Raw genomic sequence first — 22,342 nt, 5'->3', positions numbered from 1 at the left:
CTGCAGGAGAAGACAGGACTTTCGGGAAGGACGTCCCCAAGCCAGGGCCTCGGTGGCTCTCGCCTCCTGACGGGGCTCGGGGGCTGGCACATGTGGGAGCGACCCCAGGGGCAGCGCAGGGCCTACAGCGGGGTCTGACCATCCGGTCACTGTCAAGGGCTACAAGCTGGTTCAGGAGCTGGAAGAAGGTCACAGGGGAGCGTTGCCCTGGGACCCTGGTCGCTCCTCTGCTCCAGAGCACAAGAGCGTCTGCGGGTGGCCTCGGATTAGCCTCTGCTGTCCGCTCTTCGGCTCTCCAGGGCTCCCCGCGACATAGGGCTGTTATTAACATCGCCTCCAACTTTCAGATGTAGGACGCGGCACAGGAAGGCCGTGGGGTAGGGCCTCGGAGCTGGGCCACCAGCCGGGGGGGCTGGCGTGGAGTCCTCAGCCATCCTATGGTCTTTCTCCTGGGGCTTCTCAAGCCTCCAACGGGCTAACATGCTTGACCCCAGCCTCCTCACCCAGGGAGCATCTAGGGCCCTGGGGGCATCCCATCCCGCTCTGCATCCAGCACTGGGGTCCCCAGGAAGGTCTAGTCACGCTTCAGGCCCTGGCGGGCACTGGCAAAGCCATGATTATGAAAAGAGCTGCTCCCATGGTAGTTTCCTGTGTGTGTTTTCTTTTTAAAAGGCGGCACGCAACCAGCCATGATGACACCAGCGTCACCTGGCAGCCACACAGCCCAGGGAGGGCACCTGTGTGGGTCCTGCAGCTGCCACTGCCTCGTTGGGACAAAGAAAGGGCCCTCGAGGGGCAAGGACAAGCTGCCAGGTGTATGGGAGCTGGGCCAGCGACCTGCCGCTCCCCACACCGCAGCGCTGAGGCCTCTGAGCTGTTAGCTGGCCATGTGGTCCCCAGAGCCCTCCCTCTGCGGTCCCCGTGGCCCTTCAGCTGCTCCTCCATGGGAACAGATTCGCCCTCTTCAGGCTCAGAGCCGTCATCACCCAACACGGGGCACAGCTCAGCTCTGAAACAGACGTGGCATTTCATGATGTAAGGCCTGGCACTGAGGCCCCGTGTGATGTGCTGCCCTGATGTCTGGTGAAACCGGGAGGGCCCGAATGGCCTAGCTGTAGGCTTCCCCAGCCCGCTCACCCAGCCAAGCGGCCCTCCTCCCAGGCAGACCAGGAGCAGAGCAGACCCATCCCCAACTGGTGGCCTCGGTCCCCTGCCAGCAAGGAATTATTCAAACAAGCAACCACATTCCCCTGGGGCAGCCAGGGGCACCCCACTCTCTGGTCACCTGCTCATTCTGCCCCAAGTGCACCCGAAGTGGCCTGCGTGACGTGCAGTGTCCTCCCCGGGCTCTGAGCCTGTGTGACACAGACTGCTGTCCATCTCAGCTGTCTGGGGTCCCCATCCTGTGTTTGGTCATGCCCACGACCCTAGGGCGGGCTCCCACGCTGACTAATAGGCAAAAAGGAGGTGATGTGAATAAAAATGACTACCTCTCGAGTCCTCAGTTTTGTCAACTGTAAAATGGGACAGTAGCACCCTCCAGTACAGTAGGCCATGGTGACAGCAGGAGCCCACCAGTGGCCTCCTCCTTTCCTGCTTCCTTCCCCAGCCCCAGTGCAGTACGTCCTATGCCGGGGCTGGGGTCTCATCACAGCCCACCCCAAGATAGCACCCGTGACACTGCCACAGCACGGCGTGCTTTCCAGGCTAGGGCATGGCCCCCAGAGGGTGCAGGGCTTATTCTGTCAGGGTCCTACTCAGACTCAGCAAGGCCTCTGGGACGCCTCCCTCCACCAGCCTCCTCCTTCCATCTGTAGTTACTGGTGGCCCAGACCACCACCTCCCAACAGACCCCTCCTCCAGCTCAGTTCTTGAGTTGAAAGCGCTCTGCTCCCCCCACCTCTTCATCATGTTCATTAGGGACTTACTGTGCGCAAAGCACAGCCTTGGGCTCAGGGAGGGAGACCAAGAGGCCCCTGCGCCCCGCCCTGCCCAACCCCACCCCCCGGAGCTGGGAGACAGGCTGTGCGGAGACAGAGAGCCAGTCTGCTGGGAGCCGGGGGCTGCCGTGCTGACCAAGACAGCGGGTCCTCAAGCCTGTGGCTGCCCCTCTGACCCTACGCTCACCTCCAGGGGGGCCCTTGGTGCATGTGGGGTGCACAGGGCTGCCAGTAAGGACCCCCCCAGATTTGGGGAATGACAGGAATGGCTGATAAAACAACCCCACAAGGGCCCAGGAGTTCGTGGAGATTTCCTCCCAGTAACCCTGGACCAGTCCCCCTTTTAGGCACTGCCACCTCCCCACCCTCTCTTGACCCTCTACAGCTCAATGGGGTGGGCACCGCTGTGGCCTGAGTTCACAGAGCATCGCTATCAGGCCCCCCCCAGCCCCTGGGACTCAGGGTTCACAGAGGCAGCCGTGCCCCAGAAACAGACACACCCCAGAACCAGGGAACAGGGCCACGGAGCTGCCACATTCTCCTCCTCACAGGTGAGGCCACCAAGCACACGGAGGGGGTGTCCACCAGGACCCCTGCCCACACAGCCTGGCCTCCACCCCCCTTTCTTCTCCTCTCCTGCCTTCACTCCAGTTTGGGGAAGTTCTGATTTAGCCTGTTTGAATAATGAATTAATGACAAAGACCTCTTCTCTCAACAACTCTGTTTGGCATTGCCTGATAAAACACAAAATGACCAGTTAAATCTGAATTTCAGGTAAGCAACAAGTTTTTTTTCATATAAATATGTCCCAAGTTCAGATAAATAATTTTCTAATGCAAGTATGTCCCGTGCAGTTTGGGACGTATTTGTCTTCAAAGATTTTTCACAGCCTATCTGAAATTCAAATTACTTCTAAATCTGGCCACTGCAGCCGGTTCCCTCATTGCTCCCTCATCCTCCCCCTGGCATGGGACTGGGGGAGGGTCCCCCCCGCCCACAGGGTCCCCCAACTTTCCCTCTTCCTCCCTCCCCACCTGCAGGTGGGCGCCCCCAACTCCGCAAAAACCCAAGTCCTGGCAACAGAACCCGGGAGGGATGGGTCTGTCCAATTAAAGACTGAGCCTGGGGCCAAGGAAGGGACCCTCCTACTCCACCCACCTTCCGGGTCCCTAGGAAGACCCCTCCCACTACCCAGGGTCCCCTGGAGCCCCGATTCGAGAGCAGGGTCGATCAAAAGCTGGCTGGGGGTTTGGGACATACTTATTCTAAAAAAATATTGTTTATCTGAAATTGGGACATTATACGGTGAGGCCCTGACTCCGCCCCTGGGGCGCTAGGAGCTGCCAGGGAGGGGCAGGGGCGGGGCCGCGGAATAGGCGGGAGGGGTGCCCAGGCTGGGGAGGGGTGCCCGAGGGGGGAGGGGGGAGGGGAGGGGAGGGGAGCCCAGCGCCCGCGGCGCATGCTCAGCCGACCCTGCAATGCGGCGCCGCGTCCTCCGGTAACCCAGTTCCGCGGATTCCCCCGCGCCCGTTATCCTCTGACTCGGTCGTCTTCCCGTTTGTGGGTCGCGGGGGGCCAACAGCAAAGCGGCAGCGCCGGCTGCAGCAGGAAAGCCCCCGGTTCCTGCTGGGCGAAGGCTTCCGGGCAGGTTTGGCCGGGGTGCAGGCTCAGCCCCAGAGCCCCTAGGGGCCAGACAGCTCCGCCCTGTCACAGCTCCGGCAGGGGTGCCCCCCAAGGCAGAAGGGGCCACACAGGCCCTGCGGAGGGGGTGGCCCCAGGTGAAGGTAGCTGGGGGTAAACTGGGCATCAGCTTGGGGGCGGGAGGAGGCTCAGAAGTGAGCCCCAGATCTCAACGTCTGTGGCCTGTCTCACCTGTGCGCTGAGTCCCTCACCTGTGCGGTGACTCCCTCACCCGGGCCGTGAGCCCCACCTATGCAATCAGCCTCCCACCTGTGAGGTCAGCACCACCTGTGAGGTCAGCTCCCCACCTGTGAGGTCAGCCCCCCACCTGTGAGGTCAGCCTCCCACCTTTGAGATCAGCCCTCTACCTGTGAGATCAGCCCCATGCCTGTGAGGTCAGCCCCCCACCTGTGAGGTCAGCCCCCCACCTTTGAAATCAGACCCCCACCTGTGAGATCAGGCCCCTACCTGTGAGGTCAGCCTCCCACCTGTGAGGTCAGCCCCCCATCTGTGAGGTCAGTGCCCCACCTTTACAATCAGCCCCCCACCTGTGAGGTCAGCCCCCCCACCCATGAGGTCAGCCCCCCACCTGTGAGGTCAGCCTCCCACCTGTGAGGTCAGCCCCCCCACCCATGAGGTCAGCCCCCCACCTGTGAGGTCAGCCCCCCACCTGTGAGGTCAGCCCCCCCACCTGTGAGGTCAGCCCCACACCTGATCCACCCTGAGTCCTCCGCAGCTGGGTGAAATCTAGAGCCGCCCGTGTCCCAGGCTCTGCTCATTACGGCTGTGGGATCCTGAGCACGTCTCTGCTTCTGTGGGACACAGTTTCCTCGTCTGTGGAATGGGGCGCCCACCACCGACCTCGTGAAAACTGCTGCTGAGGGTCAGGACACAATAAACGCCTAAGCCCTCGTTCCTGTGCAGGGTCCTTCCCCCGAGTTCAGCTGCAGGCCGGGGTCATTTCTGGGACACCTGCTCCCTGGACACTGGGGGCCAGTAAGTACTAATGGAGCTCAGTCCATGGGGCTCCCTCCAAAGGCCAACAGACCAGCCCCTTAGTGCTGGCAGTGAGCGAGGGGAGGAGGAGGGGGAGGGGACGCAGGAGCAACAGGAAACCTTTGTAAGCCTCATGGGCCCGATGCTCTCCTTATCCCCCCACCCCGTCAATTAATTTTCCTCTAACTGCTTTTGTTAACAGTAGTTTAATAATCTCCCATTATTCAGTACATTCACAGCCTCTGAATGCCTCACAGTCCTCTATTTAATTATTAAATTAAAAAAATCTAACTCTTCCTGCCTTGGGCACAAGCTGGGTGTAACCTGCAGTGTCCTCGTGGCCTCAAGGACTGCCAGCTACCGGGTGGGACAGTGTTTGTGTGTCCAGCACCAGCATCGTCCTCCTGCTGCTCTCCTTATCCCTGGAAGCCTTGAAGGACTAAGCCCGTCTCCTCAGCCCAGGAGTGGACACCTTCCCTGCAGTGCTGAGTGAGCCCACTCCGCACTGCACTGAATATGAAGCCGGCACAAGTGGGGCCTCCCCTCCGGCCTCTGGGTCCAGTCTCCACTTCCCCACTCTCCCTCTTTCTAGGGTGCTTGCCTGGCGTCCTCCTCCCCACCCATGGGCCGCTCCCCTCCACCCGTGCCTTCCAGGACAACAGGTGGGGCAAACATCTCTGAAATGGCCTTTGTGGGAAGGGGACCGGTCTGGCGTCAGGACCCTCTGCTGGGAGCATGTTGGACCCTGCAGAACACAGGTGCAGGCTGCACGGTGGTCACCAGGATTCAGGGAGGAGCAGTGGGCTCCAGGCCTCCCCTCCCTGCTTCCCCACCACCCTCAGTCTTCACCATGGAACTTCTCCTGAACTTGGACCTCCCAAATGCTCAGGCGCTCAGTGACCAGGGGCCTCCCCTGCAAACCCCACCCTGCAGCAAACCCTCTTCTAGACCTCACTCCACCCAGTCCCTATCCCAACTTCACACCTGGGAGACTAACCTCACTCCAGCACAGACTACACATCTGCTCTTTCAAAATCCATTCACTCGGGCTTCCCTGGTGGTGCAGTGGTTGAGAGTCTGCCTGCCGATGCAGGGGATGTGGGTTCATGCCCTGGTCCGGGAAGATCCCACATGCCACAGAGCGGCTGGGCCCGTGAGCTGTGGCCGCTGAGCCTGCACGTCCGGAGCCTGTGCTCCGCAACGGGAGAGGCCACAACAGTGAGAGGCCCGCGTACCACAAAAAAAAAAAAAAAAAAAAAAAAAAATCCACTCACTCAAAACATTCATTCATTCATTCAAAAACATGGAGAGCTCAGCACCTGTCAGGGCCTGAGCAGGGTGTGGAAGACACAGTGGTGAATGAAACAGATGAAGTCCTGGCAGTCTCGTGGGAGAGACAGCCAATAAATAAAAACAGGGTGCTTAGGTCCCAGATTCCCACTGGAGGCTCAGGGGAAACCCCTCTGAGGAAGTGCCATCAACAGGAGTTAAGCAGATACAAAGTTTAGGAAAAGCATTTCCAGAGAGAAGGCAGGTGCAAAGGCCCTGGGGTATACAGAACCAGAAAAGACCAAGTGCCTGAGCAGAGCTGCTGGGAGGTAAGGAGAAGACAGGGCCAAAGGCTGAGTGTCAGGCCAGGTGAGAACTTTGGGTTTTATGGAGCCAGTCCCCAAAGGCTGGTAAGGAGAGGGTGGGATGTTCCTACGTGTGTTTTCCCAGGCTCTGGGCCGGGAGCTGGGAAGGCCCAGAGACGAACCCACTGCATTTGCCCTCAAGGAGCAAGTGATCAATGAAGAAATGTCTAAGGTGACTGCTTCGGGACCTGGGGGGTTCCAAGCTGGATGTGAGGGCCCAGGGAGGCTTCCTGGAGGAGGAGTCCTGGAGCCTGCAGGCTGGGCAGGATAGTCTGGCAAGAAAGGGGGAAGAAGGCAGCAGGTGCCCTGGCAGCACCACACTCAGCCAGCTCCTTCCAAGCACCTTAGTCCTTCTCTCACCCTCACAATGCCCCTCTGAGGTAGATATCAGATTTATCCCAATTTTACGGCTGGGGAAACTAAGGTACAGGGTGGCTAAGTAACATGGCCAGGGTCATACAGTAAGGTGGTCAGGGCCGTGCGGCGACAAGACCAAACCCAGCAGCCTGGCTGCCCCCATTGCTGGTCCACACTCAGCGTAAAGATGAGGGTCGGGGGCCCAAGATCCTCTCCCCTCACCCCTTCCACTGTCCACTCAGCTCGGAAAGCCCCGAAAGGGGCTGGAGAGGGTCAGAAGATGCCTGGGTCCCTGCACAGGGAGGTGCCAGTTGTTTCTCGAATCCTTTTCCGTTACAGAAACATGCTGAACACTATGGGTGAAATGGTGGCCAGCCTGGGATCTGCTGCAAGATATATGGGCAGGGGTGGGAGATGGGGAGGGTTAGAGATGAAAACTAAATTGCCTGGGAGCTGGAAACTGTTGTGTCGAAGCTGGGGGCTCCTTCTATCATTTTTTCTATATTTGGGGATGTTTGAAATTTTCCATAATGACGAGGTAAACGGGGGGAACAAATGCCCAAGACCTCCACAGACCTGGGCAATGCAGGGGCCCAAGAGTAGAGGCAAAGCAGGGGGTGTCCTGGCTTCCCTGGCCCGGAAAGTGGTCCAGAGGGAAGGTGACAACAGACAAGGGCTGGCTGCTTCGATTCCAGACCAGTCCGGGCTGGCGGCGCTGCCTGCCACCATCCAACCCAGGCTACGCCCAGCCAGGAAGGAGACTGAGGCCAGGCGCAGGGCTGACGGAGCCCCAGGTCTGCACAGCTCCACAGCGGTGCCCTTAGCAGGGGTCTCCGGGGGCCCAGCCTCCGGGACTCAATGGAAAGCAGGCTGGCTCTCAGGAAGTGGGCAGCAGGCCTGCTACTGCAGGGGTGGAAGAAAGAGCAGGTTGTAATTGTGGAGCATGAAAGGAATTTCAGACTTCCACTGCTTTTTTTTTTTTTTTTTTTTTTTGTGGTACGCGGGCCTCTCACTGTTGCGGCCTCTCCCGTTGTGGAGCACAGGCTCCGGACGCGCAGGCTCAGCGGCCATGGCTCACAGGCCCAGCCGCTCTGCAGCACGTGGGATCTTCCCGGACCGGGGCACGAACCCGTGTCCCCTGCATCGGCAGGCGGACTCTCAACCACTGCGCCACCAGGGAAGCCCTTCCACTGCTTTTGATCCTCCCGATTTATAGAACACTTTGAGGATATAAACAGGGGAGCGTGAGGTTCCTTGAAAGGAGCTGCGTGATTCCACGGAAACATACACAGGTGGTTTTCTGCCTGAGTTCCACAAACTCCTATTCATCCTTCAAGACCCATCCAACCTCCCTGTTCTGTCCCCTGTGCTCCCACCCCTCGAATGGGGCTGTAGTGGCTTGTTTGGGTCTGTTTGCTCATCACCCCATCTTCAGTGCTGGGCACTGACTGGGAGAGGCTAGGTAAAGCTGGTGGATGAGTGAGGGTGTCCCTCATGAGTCCATGGGACCTCTGAAGGTGGGCTCGCTCTCCTCCTGTGGCCTGGCACAAGCCTATGGAATGAAGTGGAATGTTCCTCCTGCTTTAGAAACTCCACGGACACACTGTGCGGACACATCCCCCCGAAAACATCTGACACTGGTGGCTCACCACTGCCGCACACCCAGTGTCAGTAAACACGGAAGCTGCCCTGCATCTGGCGGCACCACGCACACAGCAAACGCTCGGTAAATATTAGCTTGTGCATTATGATTACGATCACAGTTTAGCTGCGGGATCTGAGCTTTCCCGACACGAACACCCCAGGGCTGTCTGGCTCGCAGACTCCTGTCTCTGCGGGGCCCTGTGTCATCCTCATCACCCGAGCACAACCAGCCCCTTGGCCAGGCTGGGACAGCAGCGCCCGCCCCTGGAAACACTCAACCCTGAAGGCCTGGGACGCAGCAGGCGCCCAAACAACACCTACACGCAGCTCAGCGAACCGCACAGCGGGCTCAGCCGCCTGCCCACACAGGCCGCCGGGCTGGAAACTGCAGACCCTACAGACGGAGGCGTTCTCAGCACCCGCCTTGGGGAGGGACTCGGGCCAGGACTGCCTACAGTCAAGGCCTCTCTGCAGAGAAGGAGCCTCTCTGTTGGCTCAGATTTGTGTCTGGGTGTTAAGTGGGGTCATGTGTGTGCCTGGAGGTGGGAGACCGTCAGGCCAGGGGCTTAGCTCCCTCTGCCAAAGGGGTCACCCAGCCCCTCCTGTCTGACCCTGGGGCTGGAGATCCGTGGGCTCCCCACAGCACAGGGGGCGGCAGTGGTGCTGCTACCTCACTGGGACGGCCCATGCCTCCACACCCACGCTGGAGGCCCCACCAGCGTGGGGCCTGCCTGGCTCCCGGCCCCCTGTCCCCTCGGTTCTGTGCTCTGACATCACCTGCTCAGGGCGGCACCTCCGCCTTGGCCTTGTCGCCCCATGTCATCCCCTGCCCCGACGTCCCGCCTCATCCCCGCCACGTGGAACTCCACTGGATCCCCCGAGGGCAGGGGTCTGTCCGTCTGCCCAGAACGGGCCGTCCCCCAGCAAGGGCTCTCGACGGTGCTGGATGGGGTGAGGCCACACGCCCGGGGCCAGCACCAAGCCCACCCCTGCAGACCCCGAGCCCTCCCCAGCATAGGCAGATGAGTCCCCACGTGCAGCCCTGCGTCCGGAAGACCGGCGGGGGCTGAGTTAGGAAACGTGCCGTTTGTGCCGCCCCTCAAGCATTGCCCTGTCACCCAAAGTCTTCAGGTCCCCGAGGCCCCCTCTGGCCCACAGTTCGTGGGCAGACGACCTTACCTGAGCACTTCAGCCACCTGGCCGCACGCCTCTCCCCGTCCAGCCCTGGGGAGGTGAGGCAGGGGCTCCACGAGCCTCCAAACCAGAGCGAGAGTGCAATTCCAGATGTGAGGGTGTGCGGGTGCCTCTCCCGGCCCCACTCGGCCACGGGCACCGTTCACGTCCCACTGCCCCCGCTCCAACTGTGCCCCCGTGAGCCACGGGCCGAGCCCGATCCCTCAGGACGGGCTCCAGCCCCGGCCCCCGGCCCTCGCCAGCCAGCACAGCCATTCCCTACCTCTGGCGGATAGCTTCTTGGTGTTGATGATCTTCGCTGCATACTCATGGCCGGTGCAGAGCTTGACACAGCGTCGGACCACAGAGAAAGCCCCCCTGGGGGAGAAATGGGAAACAGAGGCAGGGAGCCGATTAATCCCCCGGTGAACACCCAGCACCCGGTCATGAGGCCCAGCCTCTGTGCGAGGAAGGGGCGCCCCTCCCCCAAAACGACTCCCAGCCCACCCCGCCCAGTGCCAGCCCGGCAGGGGCCCCTTTCCCGGCAGCTGGCAGAGCCCAGCCGACTGGCACACCCAGCTCCTGCGAGACACCCCGCCTGGGCATCCTCATGGGCCAGCTGGACCGAGGGCCTCTAAGCGAGCATCCTCCCTCACTCTATGCCCAGGACGTGAGACCCAGTGAGTCCTCCCAGAGCAATGAACCCTGGCCCAGCTCCAGACAGCGGAATAGATTGGTGCAGCCTGCGGGGACTCTGTGAAGGTTCTGGAGGGAGGGAGAAGCATCGCATAATTAAGCTGCAAAGCTGGAGGCCAGGGCCCCCTCCCCCGGATCCTCCACCAACACTGCCCCAAGTTACAGCAGAGGCTGCAGAGGCCCATAGCAGAGGAGACGTGTACACGCCCACAGCATTAGTGCTCCTGAGAGGAGAGGGGACCAGCCTGGAGAGCCAAGAGAAGGGAACCCAGGAGAGTGGGTGACCACTGCCAAGGCCATCGAGACGTCCTGCACGTGGCCCCGAAACAGTGACCCTTGAGAGGAGGAAGTTTTGCAGGAGGCGGCACAGCAAGCCAGAGGCCAGAGAACAGGCCCGTGTGGGTCCAGGGCAGGCGTGGGGCACAGGCCGGAGGGAGCCTGGGGCCCGTCAGAAGGCCCTCCGCGGTATTCAACTTGTCACCACCGTCGGTTTAATTTGATTTGAGATCATCTTCGAGGAACATTAGACCCAGCACGTATGAGACACAGCCGGAACGGGAAATGTCTTGGGAAGGGTCCAGACTGGAGGCCGCTAGGGAGAGGTGGGCACAAAGGCCACAGGTGGCTGAGCAGGTGGGGCCAGGGGGGCTGGGGACACCCCTGACCGCAGGCCCCTCCCCCGCCTTCCCTCCCCAGAGGCCCTGCAGGCACGGCCTCCATCGGAACACAGCCTCCCCCCGACCCCCGTCATAACCCCACCCCGGAGCCCTGCTGCCCACGCAGCCTGAGAAGCCCACCAGCTGCCCGAACCCGGACTCTGGGCCCCAGGAAAGCAGTGTCTTAAACAGGGAACGCTTTTTCGCTCTAATCCTGTTTGAGATCAAAACGTCATTAAGACAGACTATTCACTTCCTTGGAAAATAAATAAATATTACGCTAAATCTATTTGAACATTTTCTTAACGACCCGGGTCTTTACGATCGCTAGCTGTGCTCAGAGCCGTAGCTTTGCTTTTCCAAAGTCAGCCAGGGAACTGGGCAGCGGCTGCCTCTGCGGGACGGGGAGCCGGGGGGCACAAAATTCACTCTACATTCTCTGTCCTGTGTGATTTTCTCACTACGTGCATGGGTTACATTCTCAAAATATTCTTTTTTTATTATTATTTTAAGAAAAATAACATAAAGAAAGGATTTTTTTTTTTTTGACCGGTGAGACTAGCTTGGGAGAGAGCGTGGTGAGGGGGAAAGGCCACATGCTTCGAGCAGGTCTGGGTTCAAGGCCTGCTCTGCACCGGGTTGCACCCTCTGAGCCTCAGTTTCCCCATCCATCTAAGGAGCGGGAAAGGCTCACAGAGCCACTGCGAGGGCCGCCCGAGGCTGCGTTGGCCTCACCCTCACCAGCCCAGCCCATCCCTGGTCTTCGAATCCACTTCCTGCCCAGGAGGGCGGAGGGCATCACACGTACAGGGCTGAGCCGCCACCCTTCGCGTTCTGGCCCCCAAAGCGCACGGACAACCACTGGCTCACAAGCCTCCTTGGGATAGAGCTTCCTATGCCAGAATCCGACCCCACGATGCTGCAAGTTCCCAACAGCCAGAGGGCTGCTTTCAGCATGGTGGGCGCCAGGCGAGGCACCAAGGGGCCCTAGGGTGAGCTCATCCCTGGAGGGGAAGGGACCCACGCAGCCTGTCCACCGGCTGCTGCCCAGCCAGGGTAAGTACAGGACTCAGTGACAGGGAGCCGGGAATCCTCCCTGGCGCACGGCAGGATGCGCATAAATAAAGTGAACGAGAGCCGGCAGCCAGATGGACGATCCTGGACAGGCTGCCCCACTGCCCCACATCTTCCAGCTCAGACCCTGCTCTCTCCTCCGTAGAAGGCTCTGGGTTGGTGATGAGGGCAGTGCCAAGCGGGCAGGAGCCAGACGCTGGAGGAAACCAGGAAGGCGGCAGGCACAGCTCCCGGCATCCAGCAAGCGCTCAATAATGGTGCTCACAGGCTGCACTCAGGCTGGCACAGGACCTGCTCCTGGACACAAGCCTTCCTCTCCTGGAGTCCTGCCTGCCGGGTGCGGGGGAGGGCACCTCTGGAGGCCCCTCTGGTGTAGGGCTTCTCCTGCCCCTGCTGCCCGGCCTGAAGAGAAGTTCTAGAAACAGCTGCCCGACCCCCGGGCCTGGCCACCCCTCCCTGGTCTGCCACGGGGCACCTGCACTCCAATGCCTGTCAGCTATAAGGGGGAACCTGGGCCGGCCTGGGGTGAGGCTGTGCCGGGCCCCTGGGGAGCCCTCAGAGCTCAGTCTCCCAGCTGAAGACACGTGGAAGTCGCCAGGAAAGCTTGGCCAGGCGCCTGCGGAAGCTCACGAGTTAGAGGGCTCTCGGTGACTTAACTACCCAGAGGGAGAGTACAGGGAAGAGGCTCTGCCCCCGATGACCACCGCCCCTCGGGCAGCCCCTCAGCTCCCTTCTTCCATCCTTGAAGCCAGCCTCCCAGTCACCACCATCCCCCAGTCTCCTCCCACCCCCACCCCAGGCATCCGCCCCCTTCCTGGTCGCTCTGCTAGTTAGTCGAGGCCCATCACAAGGAAGCCCCCCAGAAGCGCCAGTGCCGTGCGGGCCATGGGCTGGGGGCCCCGACACCTTGAACATCACAGACAACAGTGAGGCCAGCAACCACCCTCCCTCAGTGCTCACAGCATCTGCCTCCCAGAAACTTACAGTCACTGAGACAACACCACGGACGAAGGGCCCGGGTCCGCATCCTAAGCGCATCCCCGCTGCCCCCAGGCAAACTCCTTTGCATCCTTCAAGACTCAATTCAGTACCTCCTCTCGGAAGTCTTTCCCAGCGCCCACAGGAAGTCAGCCTGGTCTCCTCCGGACGCCGATGCTGCACGTGTCTCGGCTCACTTTGCCCACTTCATTATAATTACTCATCTGTCCAGTTCTGGCCCTACGCTGTGGCTCTCCACATGCAATCGGGATGCTGGGGTCAGGCCCAGTGTCCAGACTGTGATAAGAGAGTAAGAGCACCACAGGTCGACTGTGGAGAGTGGAGATGCTGGACCTCAGCATGTGTCAGGCCAGCGGGACAAGAATGGGCAGCCTTCTAGAAGGACAGGGAGAGCCCGGGATGGGGCAGACTCTGGACCGCAGGCCAGCAGGAGAGGGTCACCTCCCGAGGCTTCCCTGGATGAGTGTAGGTGGGGGGATGTCTCCTGTGGAGCGGAGGTCACGGAGCCCCTGATCGAAGCAGGAGGCTCCCCACCGTACCCACAGATAGGCTGAGATGAAGATGCAGAAGCACACACAGACAGGGCGGACAGTGGACTGCATCCGGGTGGGACCTGCCTGCGCTGCCCGACACTCCGACCGTCCACGAACGGCGTGGGGGGTGGTGGCCGGCTGCAGGGTCAGCAAGGTCACCCAGCCGCAGCTTGTGGGGGAGAAGCCAGGAAGGTGGGGGTCTGGGTGAGGGTGAAGGTCAGGGAGGGTGAGAGTGAAGGTCTGGGTGCGGGTGAAGTTGCCTGGGAAGAGGGTGCGCCTGGTGGGGGGACCCCCTGAACCTCGAGGTCGCCACACAATGCCCGGTGTGGCACGTACTGCTGCGCTTGGGTTTCGAGTGATCTGAATAACGTGCTCAGAGGAGGAGGCTCCCGGGCACCAAGCATGTCATGGGGCTTTTAAAAATCAGGTAAAGCTAATGAAAGGAAGAAAACACTCTTTCAGTCCTTGCCGGCTGGTGGATCAGAAAGTGCTCTCCTGTCTGCTGTGGGACCACAACACCAGAGAGGCCGGCCAGAGAGAGGGGGACGTTAACGCCAGAGCTGCCTGGGGTCTGGTTTGCTGCAGGTGGGCGCCCAGCACTGCTGTGGCCGCGTGGACCCACGGTGGCACCCGAGGGTCAGTCTCTCGCCAGCGAAGGGGGTGACTGGCCCCTGCACACCGGGCAGACGCAGTGAGCCAGCCAGCGGCTCCCCATCCCCTTTACTCTCTCTTTGCTCCCCGTCCAACCTGTGGCCATGCCTCTGAGCTGCCCCCGTGACCGCCTGCCCACTGCCACCTGGAACTTGCCCCCGACACTGATTACCTGCAGCCCCCATGGAGGCCCCCACTACGCCTGCTTTGGGGACCTGTCCGCTCCCTGCTCTGTTGGCCGAGCCCAGCTGCCCCGCCTGCCCTCTGCCCGCTGCCCGCTGAGCCGAGCTGGTGTTGGTGGGAGAGGCTGCTGGGGCGGGAGGGTCCGGTCTTGCCCTGTCCCCACGGCAGGGACACAGAAGCGCTGACCACGGATGCTGCTCTCGGGACCCTGCGTCCGGGGCCTGGGGTTGCAGGGCTTCCTCATGACGGTCACAGGCAGCACGTGCAGAGGTCCCGGCACGGAGCGGGCGTCAGAACCTTGCAGCCCGGGGAGCCCCTACTTGTGCTGCTCAGCGGCCGCTCCGCGCTTCCACTGCATCCCTCCCAGTAGACATTCCAGGGACGTGGCGGCTCCTGTCTCCACTGCCCCCATCCCTGGCTCCACCCTGCACCCGACTCCAGCTCTCTCCACCCAGTCCCGGCCTCGCAGGCACCTGCCTGCCTGCCACCAGGGCTGCGAGCTGTTTGCACAGCCCGGCGGCAGACACACCCGGTGGCCCAACAACCCGGGACATCCCATCCATACTCTGCTAACTCAGGTGCTCGGGAAGCAGGAATCCTGACAGCCAACCAGAGACAAGGGCCCACGCTCCGACCCGTCCACGGCCTTCTTAACTTTCACAGCCCAAAGCAGCCAGGAGTCCTGAGGGAAAGGAAAGGACCAAAGCCTTGTTTATCTGCTTTGTAAAGGCTCCCACACAGGGTGAGCGCAGGGGTGCCCGCTCAGTGAAAACAGCCCTCCTGGCCCCCGACTCCCCAGGCAGATCCACACAAGAAGAGCTTTCTGGAATAGGCTTAGCAGGCAGCAGAGGCACTTGGCTGGTCCAACGGTTTTATTTACCGCGTTAATTAACACATGGATGACCTGAACCAGCCTGAGGCCGAGTACGTCCATTCTGCCCGGTCTGGGCCGCCCCAAGTCTGGCTGAGGAGGGTCTGGGCCAGCACTCGGGGGCGGGGAGAGCGGGTAGCGGGGAGGACAGCCCAGCAGACACGCTCACTCACCATGCCAGGCCCTTGCTTGCTTGGATTTGTGGATTTAAACTACATCAAGCTGCTGCTTATGTGTGTGTTAGCAAAAATTTTTTTTTCTACCTTTGATTAAAATGACGGGGGAGGTCCCTTTATATTTTTAATCTGGACCTAAGCAATTTGGTAGAAAATAGGAACTTCTACATGAGGTTGTTGTGGGGGTTTTTTCCTGCTTATAATAACAATTTTGAAAACAGAATCCCTGCTCACAGCAGAAAATGGAGTAAACAAGTAGTTTCAATAGAGCGAGTCGAAGCCGCCTCCATCTCCGTAACCCGTTGTCTGGCGTCCCACGATGTCCCATGATGTTCTGATGTGTCTCCAGTGAGGTCTGCACCACAGGAAGGCTTTCCTCTTCAACACTCAGGAGACTCTTGCTGTTTCTGTTCTGCTTTTCCCTCTCACTACTTCCCCACCCTGTGAACGACTCTTCCACGGCACGATCCGGCAGCTACATACTGCTTCACTGGTGGACGCCGTCCAGGGACACCAGGAGGGTATGGGACCCTCCCCAGGCTCCCCGGCCTCGGGGTCAGAGCCGGTGAGGAGAGTGTGCTGGCTCCGAGGGGATCTGGGCAAGCGCGTGCCATGCTGGGCAGGAGCACGAGGTCCCAGCACAAGAGCGACGTCCAGAGCGCAGGCCCATGAGGGTTGCCCAGCATCCACCAACAGGACGGCACACAGAGCTCGGGGGACCGTGTCCCACTCCTGCCCAGGACCCAGAACGTCCTGGGTTCCAGGACAGGGCCTCAAGTAGACACACTAGAGACCGACACTGGACAACATGTAATCCCTGTGGTCTCTGCAGCATCCTGGCATGCCTTTTATCAGCGCGTGAGTTCCTGCTTTTATATTTAACATCACAATTTATATATTTAACATCACGCAATTCCCACTCTCTGACCTAGATCGCATATACTTGTCATCTTCCCCATAGAGAATGTTCCTTCCATGGGTAGCCGAGTGCTTCCTTGATTGGCAGGCATTTGGGGCGTCTCCAGTTTCCCTGCTTGTAAGTGCCTGCCGTAAACATCTCGGTTATTTCTGTAGGGTTTATTTCCACAGGCACAGTCGCTGGGTGATTTACAACCCACGCCAGCGATGAAAACGCCACCTCTTGCCACTTCCCCAAAGTCCGACCCTGGGCTTTCCAAGGTCCTTCCTTGGAATCCTGGCAGCTCCCTGGCCCCGACCTCTGAGCCTGGGCCAGAAATGCAAGTCTTAAGTCATCCATGCTGTGCCAGGGTACTGGGGCCACCACAACACAGTACATGGGCTGGGCAGCTGAAACAACAGAGATCGTCCCACAGTTCTGGAGGCCGGAAGTCCAAGACCAACATGTTGGCGGGGTCGGTTCCTTCTGAGGCTGTGAGGGAGACACTGTCCCAGGCCTCTCTCCAGCTTCTGGGGTTTTGCTGGTGATCCCTGGGGCTCCGTGGCTTGTAGAAGCATCACCCCCATCTCTGCCTTCATGTTCACATGGCATCCTCCCTGTGTGTCTCTGCCCAAGTTTCCCCTTTTCATAAGGACACAGTCCTACTGGATGAGGGCCCACCCTCCACCTCAGCTTAACTAATTACATCTATGACAACCTTATTTCCAGATGAGGTCGCATTCTGAGGTACGGGGGTTAGGAGCCCACATCTGAATTTGGAGGAGACACAATTCAACCCATAGCACATGCTGGCCCCCAACTCTGCCTTATGGAATCTGCCACTGCGTGTACCAGTCAAACATTTCCCAAATGACCATCATCACATATTAGCTCCACAGGATGTTCCCAGATGTTAGGTACGAAAAGGGTTCTGTGGGCAAAAAGGTTTAGAAACCAGTAAGTTAAAATGTTTTCCTTCCTTCCTTCCTTCCCTCCTTCTTTCCTTCCTTTTTTACTGCAGGACTTCCCAGGGCCTTTAACATGGTCATCTGTACTGTGAATTTCCAACCAGTGAGTATGAGGTACAGCCTTTCCCTAACTTCTTTGGCCAGAGAAATTTTTTTTTTTTTTTTTTTGGTCTTCACTGTTTCACTTTTATTTTTTTTTTTGACAGCTTTATTGGGGTATAATTGCTTTACAATAGTGTGTTAGTTTCCATTGTATAACGAAGTGAATCAGCTCTACATATATATATATCCCCATATCTCCTCCTTCTTGCGTCTCCCTCCCACCCTCCCTGTCCCACCCCTCTAGGTGGTCACAGAGCACCGAACTGATCTCCCTGTGCTATGCGGCTGCTTCCCACTAGCTATCTATTTTACATTTGGTAGTGTATATATGTCCATGCCACTCTCTCACTACGTCCCAGCTTACCCTTCCCCCCACCATGTCCTCAAGTCCAGAGAAATCTTTACCCAAAGAAGTCTCAATTGGGCCAAGAGCGGGGGACAGGGAGGGGTTCTAGTCTAAGGGCTCAACACCGAATGCAACCCTCAACAAAGAAACAAATGGCCTGGGTGGGACAGAAATGCCATCTGAGGACACCCACCCAAACACAAGAACAGCAGCGCTGCCCATGGAGTCTGTAGGTGCATCCCAGATGGAGAAAACCCCAGCGTGGCCCCCTCTTCTCCCTGCCTGCCCCTTGGAACAGGGCACGCAGGCCATGGTGGCCGCTCTTCCCATCGGAAGCCCCCTCCCCACCCACGCGGGCATCAAGGTCCCCCCACTGCCCTCCTCCCAGACACCCCGGGGAGCAGGGCTTCATCTGGAAGAGCCAGGAACGTCAACTCAGAGAGAACGTTTTCTTACATTTCTGACAGTGCTGAGAGCAGACGGAACGCTCCGTGAGCAGACTGGGGAGCCATGTCCTGACCACGTAAGGCTTATGACAAAATGCACCCTACATCGTAATGAGATTTAGATATAAATGACCACAAAGGGGAATCCTTTCACATTTCTCATGCGCTCATGTCATCATTGTTACTTTATACAGTCACGTCAAGTCTGTGAGTCCTACACAGATGAGAACAGCCCGACTCTGACGCTTGTCCATGACACCGTGTTGCTCTTAAACCTCTCGGGCCTCACACCTCACACGGTCACTCTCAGTACCGCCCAGATCCACCACCCCTCCCCGCCACAGCGGGGTCCCCTGAGTCCCCGTTCCACCGGGTACAGACATCCTTGAGAAGCTTCCTGGAGGGCTCAAGGCAGCAAAGCCAACAGGAATAAGAGGGTGGGCACCAGCCCAGGGGACACAGCGGGATCTGAAGGAAGTGGGACTCAATGGGATTACTGAGTGGGTACAGAGTTATTGTTTGGAGTGATGAAAAAGTTCTGAAAATGGGTTGTGGTGACGGTTACACAACACTGTGAATATACTTGACGGCACTAAACTCTACATTTAACAATGGTTAAAATGGTAAATTTTATGTTATGTATATTTTACCACAATGAAAAAAAGTCAAAGGATGGAGAAAGATATACCATATTGATCTCAGACAGAGCAGACTTGAGTACGGAAAGTTACCAGGGACAAAGAGAGATTTCACATCATGATAAGGTGGTCATTTCTCTAAGACATGACCCTTAGCATGTATACCCCCAGCAGCAGAAGGACAAACTATATGAGGCAAAACTGAAAGACCTGTAAGGAAAAGTAGGTGAATCCACTAGAACACTTGGAAACTCCAGCACCCATCTATCAGAAATGCACAGACCCAGCAGGCAGAAATTTGGGAAGGACACAGCTGAACTGAAAAGCACCATCTATCAACTGGATGTAATTAACATCTAGAGACAACTTCATCCGACAACAGCAGAACACACATTCTTCTCAAGCTCACGTGAACTTTCACTAAGATAGAGCACATTCTGGGCCATAAAACACCCTTAACGAATTTATAAGAAAAGAAATAATACAAAGTATGCTCTCAGGTCACAATGGAATTAAATTGGAAATGAAAAACAAAGAGATGGCTGGAATACCCCAAAATACATGGGGATTAAACAACATACTTCCAAATAACACAAGAGTCAAAGAAGAAATCTCAGCAGCATCACCTCTTGGGTAAGGAGGCTAATGACAGAGGATATGAATCAGGGAAAAGGTCAGTGGGTCAAGTTTACCTTTTTTTTTTTTACTTCTTTTTTTTTTTTTTTGGCGGTACGCGGGCCTGTCACTGTTGTGGCCTCTCCCATTGCAGAGCACAGGCTCTGGACACGCAGGCTCAGCCGCTCTGCGGCATGTGGGATCTTCCCAGACCGGGGCGCGAACCCGTTCCCCTGCATTGACAGGCAGACTCTCAACCACTGCGCCACCAGGGAAGCCCACATTATTTTTTAAATGGAAAATCGTCTACGTGTAATATTTTACAATTTACAAACATTTAAAAATAAAAACTATGGAATAAATTACACAGTAAAATAAAAAAAGAAGAAGAAATCTCGAAGGAAAATTTTAAACATTTTAACAAAGTGAAAATGAAAATAAAACTTATCAAAATTGTGGAATGCAGTAAAAAAAAGTGCTTAGAAAAAAATTATACCATTGATTGCATATATTAGGAAAGAAGATTTAAAATCAATAATCTACGTTTCCACCTTAGGCGACTAGAAATAAGAAGAGCAAATTAAATTCAAAGTAAGCAGGAGAAAAGACATAATAAAAGTCAGAGCAGAAATAAATGACACTGAAAACAGGAAATCAACAGAGAAAAATCAATGAAACCAAAAGCTGTTCTTTGAAAAGATTCATAAAGTTGACAAGCCTTCAGCCAGGCTAAGATAACAAGAGAGAGGACACAGACGTCAGAAATGAAAGAGGGGCCATCACTACTGATCCCTTGGAAATTAAAAGGATAATAAAGAAATACTATGAACAACTCTATGTCCACAAACTTGATGAAACCTAGATGAAATGGACCCATTCCTTGAAAGACACAATTTGCCAAAACTCTCACAACAAGAAATAGACCAGAACAACAAATACTGTATTATATCATTTATGTGTGGAATCTAAAAAATAAAACAAACAAATGAATATAACAAAACACAGATTCACAGATATAGAGAACAAGCTAGTGGTTACCAGTGGGGAGAAGGAAGGGGGAGGGGCAAGATAAGGGTAGGGGATAACAAACTACTGTTTACAAAATGGATAAATTACAAGGATATACTGTACAGCACAGGGAATTCAGAGAATACAGCCAATATTTTATAAGAACTTTAAATGGAGTATAATCTGTAAAAATTTTGAATCACTATATTGTACACCTAGAACTAATATAATATTGGAGATTAACTATACCTCAATTTTAAACAGTAAAAAAAAATAAAAGAAATAGACAATTTGAATAGACCTATATCTATTAAAGAAGTTGAATCAATAATAACATTACAAGAAAACTACAGATCAATATTTCTCACAAACATAGATGCAAAAACCCTCAACAAAATATTAGCAAATTGAATCCACTAATGTATAAATAGAATTATACGTCACGACCAAGTAGGATTTATCCCAGTTGTGCAAGCCTGGCTGGTTCAACATTTGAAAACCAATTAATGTAATGCATCACATCAACTGGCTTAAAAAGAAAATCACATGATCATATTAATAGATGCAGAAAAAGCATTTGACAAAATCCAACACCCATTCATAATAAAAACTCTTCAGGGCTTCCCTGGTGGCGCAGTGGTTGAGAGTCCACCTGCTGATGCAGGGGACGCGGGTTCGCACCCCGGTCCGGGAAGATCCCACATGCCGCGGAGCAGCTGGGCCCGTGAGCCATGGCCGCTGAGCCTGCGCGTCCAGAGCCTGTGCTCCGCAACAGGAGAGGCCACAACAGTGAGAGGCCCACGTACCGCAAAAAAAAAAAAAAAAAAAAAAAACTCTCAGCAAACCAGGAATAGAGGGGAACTTTCTCAACTTGATAAAGAACATTGTATTAGTCAACTCAGGCTGATAACAAAATATTATAGACCGGGTGGCTTAAACAAGAGAAATTTATTTATTTTCTCATAGTTCTGGAGGTTGGAAGTCCAAGATCAAGGTCCGGCAGGGTTTGGTTTCTTATGTGAGCTCTCTTCTCTTGACTTGTAGGTGGCCACCATCTTGCTGTGTGCTAACCTGGCCTTTCCTCAGTGGGTACGTATGGAGAAAGAGCAAAGTGTCTGGTGTCTCTTCCTATGAGGACACTAATCCTATCAAATCAGAGCCCCACCATTATGACCTCTTTTAACCTTAATTACCTCCTAAATAACCAATCTCTAAATACAGTCACATGGTGGGGGGGTTAGGGCTTCAACCTATGAATTTGGGGGGCACACAATTCAGTCCGCAGCAAGCATTTACAAAAAACCTACAACCAACATCATATTTTTGGTGAGAAAGTAGGTGCTTTTCCTCTAAGTTCAGAAACAAGGCAAGAATGTCCCTTCTCACCACTCTTTTTCAACATCATACTGGAAGTCTCAGCTAATGCAGTAAGGCAAGAAAAGGAAATAAAAGGTATACAGACTGGAAAGGAAAATATAAAACTGTCTTTCTTCCCAGATGATATGATTATCTATGTAGAAAATCCCCAAAGAATTGACCAAAGAAATCCTGGAACTAATAAATGATTATAGCAAGGTTGAAGGATACAAGATTAATATACAAAAGTCAATTTCTTTTCTATATATCAGCAATGAGCGAGTGGAATTTGAAAGTAAAAACACAATACTATTTACATTAGCACCAAAAAATGAAACACTTAGGTATAAATCAACAAAATATGTACAAGGTCTGTACTGATGAATGAAATCAAAGAAGAACTAAATAAACGGAGAGATATCCCATGCGTGAATAGGAAGACTCGATATTGTCACAATATCCGTTCTTTCCAAGTTGATCTATACATTCAATGTAATCCTAATCAGAATTCCAGCAAGATATTTTACGGCTATAGACCAACTGATTCTAAAGTTTATACAGAGAGGCAAAAATTGCTTCTCGGCTTTTTGGCTAAGATCAAATGTAGCAGACAGAGAAGCAAAAGACCCATAATGGCCAACACAATATTGTTGAGAAGAACAAAGTTAGAGGATTGACACTACCTGACTTCAAGACTATAAA

The 22,342-nt window shown here is 55.6% G+C and overlaps 1 protein-coding gene across 12 annotated transcripts in view; it reads right to left on the bottom strand.

Annotated features, from left to right (window-relative positions):
* The window catches only part of CAMK2B (calcium/calmodulin dependent protein kinase II beta), a 94,799-nt gene that overhangs the window by 51,371 nt on the left and 21,086 nt on the right, over positions 1 to 22,342 (bottom strand). For all 12 annotated transcript variants that reach the window (XM_067745788.1, XM_067745783.1, XM_067745784.1 and 9 more), the window contains exon 2: positions 9,708 to 9,802. In XM_067745788.1, coding sequence (XP_067601889.1) covers positions 9,708 to 9,802 — 95 coding nt within the window. The remainder of the gene's footprint in view (positions 1 to 9,707; positions 9,803 to 22,342) is intronic.

Source organism: Pseudorca crassidens, chromosome 8, assembly GCF_039906515.1.
Source record: "Pseudorca crassidens isolate mPseCra1 chromosome 8, mPseCra1.hap1, whole genome shotgun sequence".
NCBI lineage: Eukaryota > Metazoa > Chordata > Mammalia > Artiodactyla > Delphinidae > Pseudorca > Pseudorca crassidens.
The sequence above is the reverse complement of the archived record's forward strand: the minus strand, read 5'-3'. Positions and strand labels throughout refer to the sequence as shown.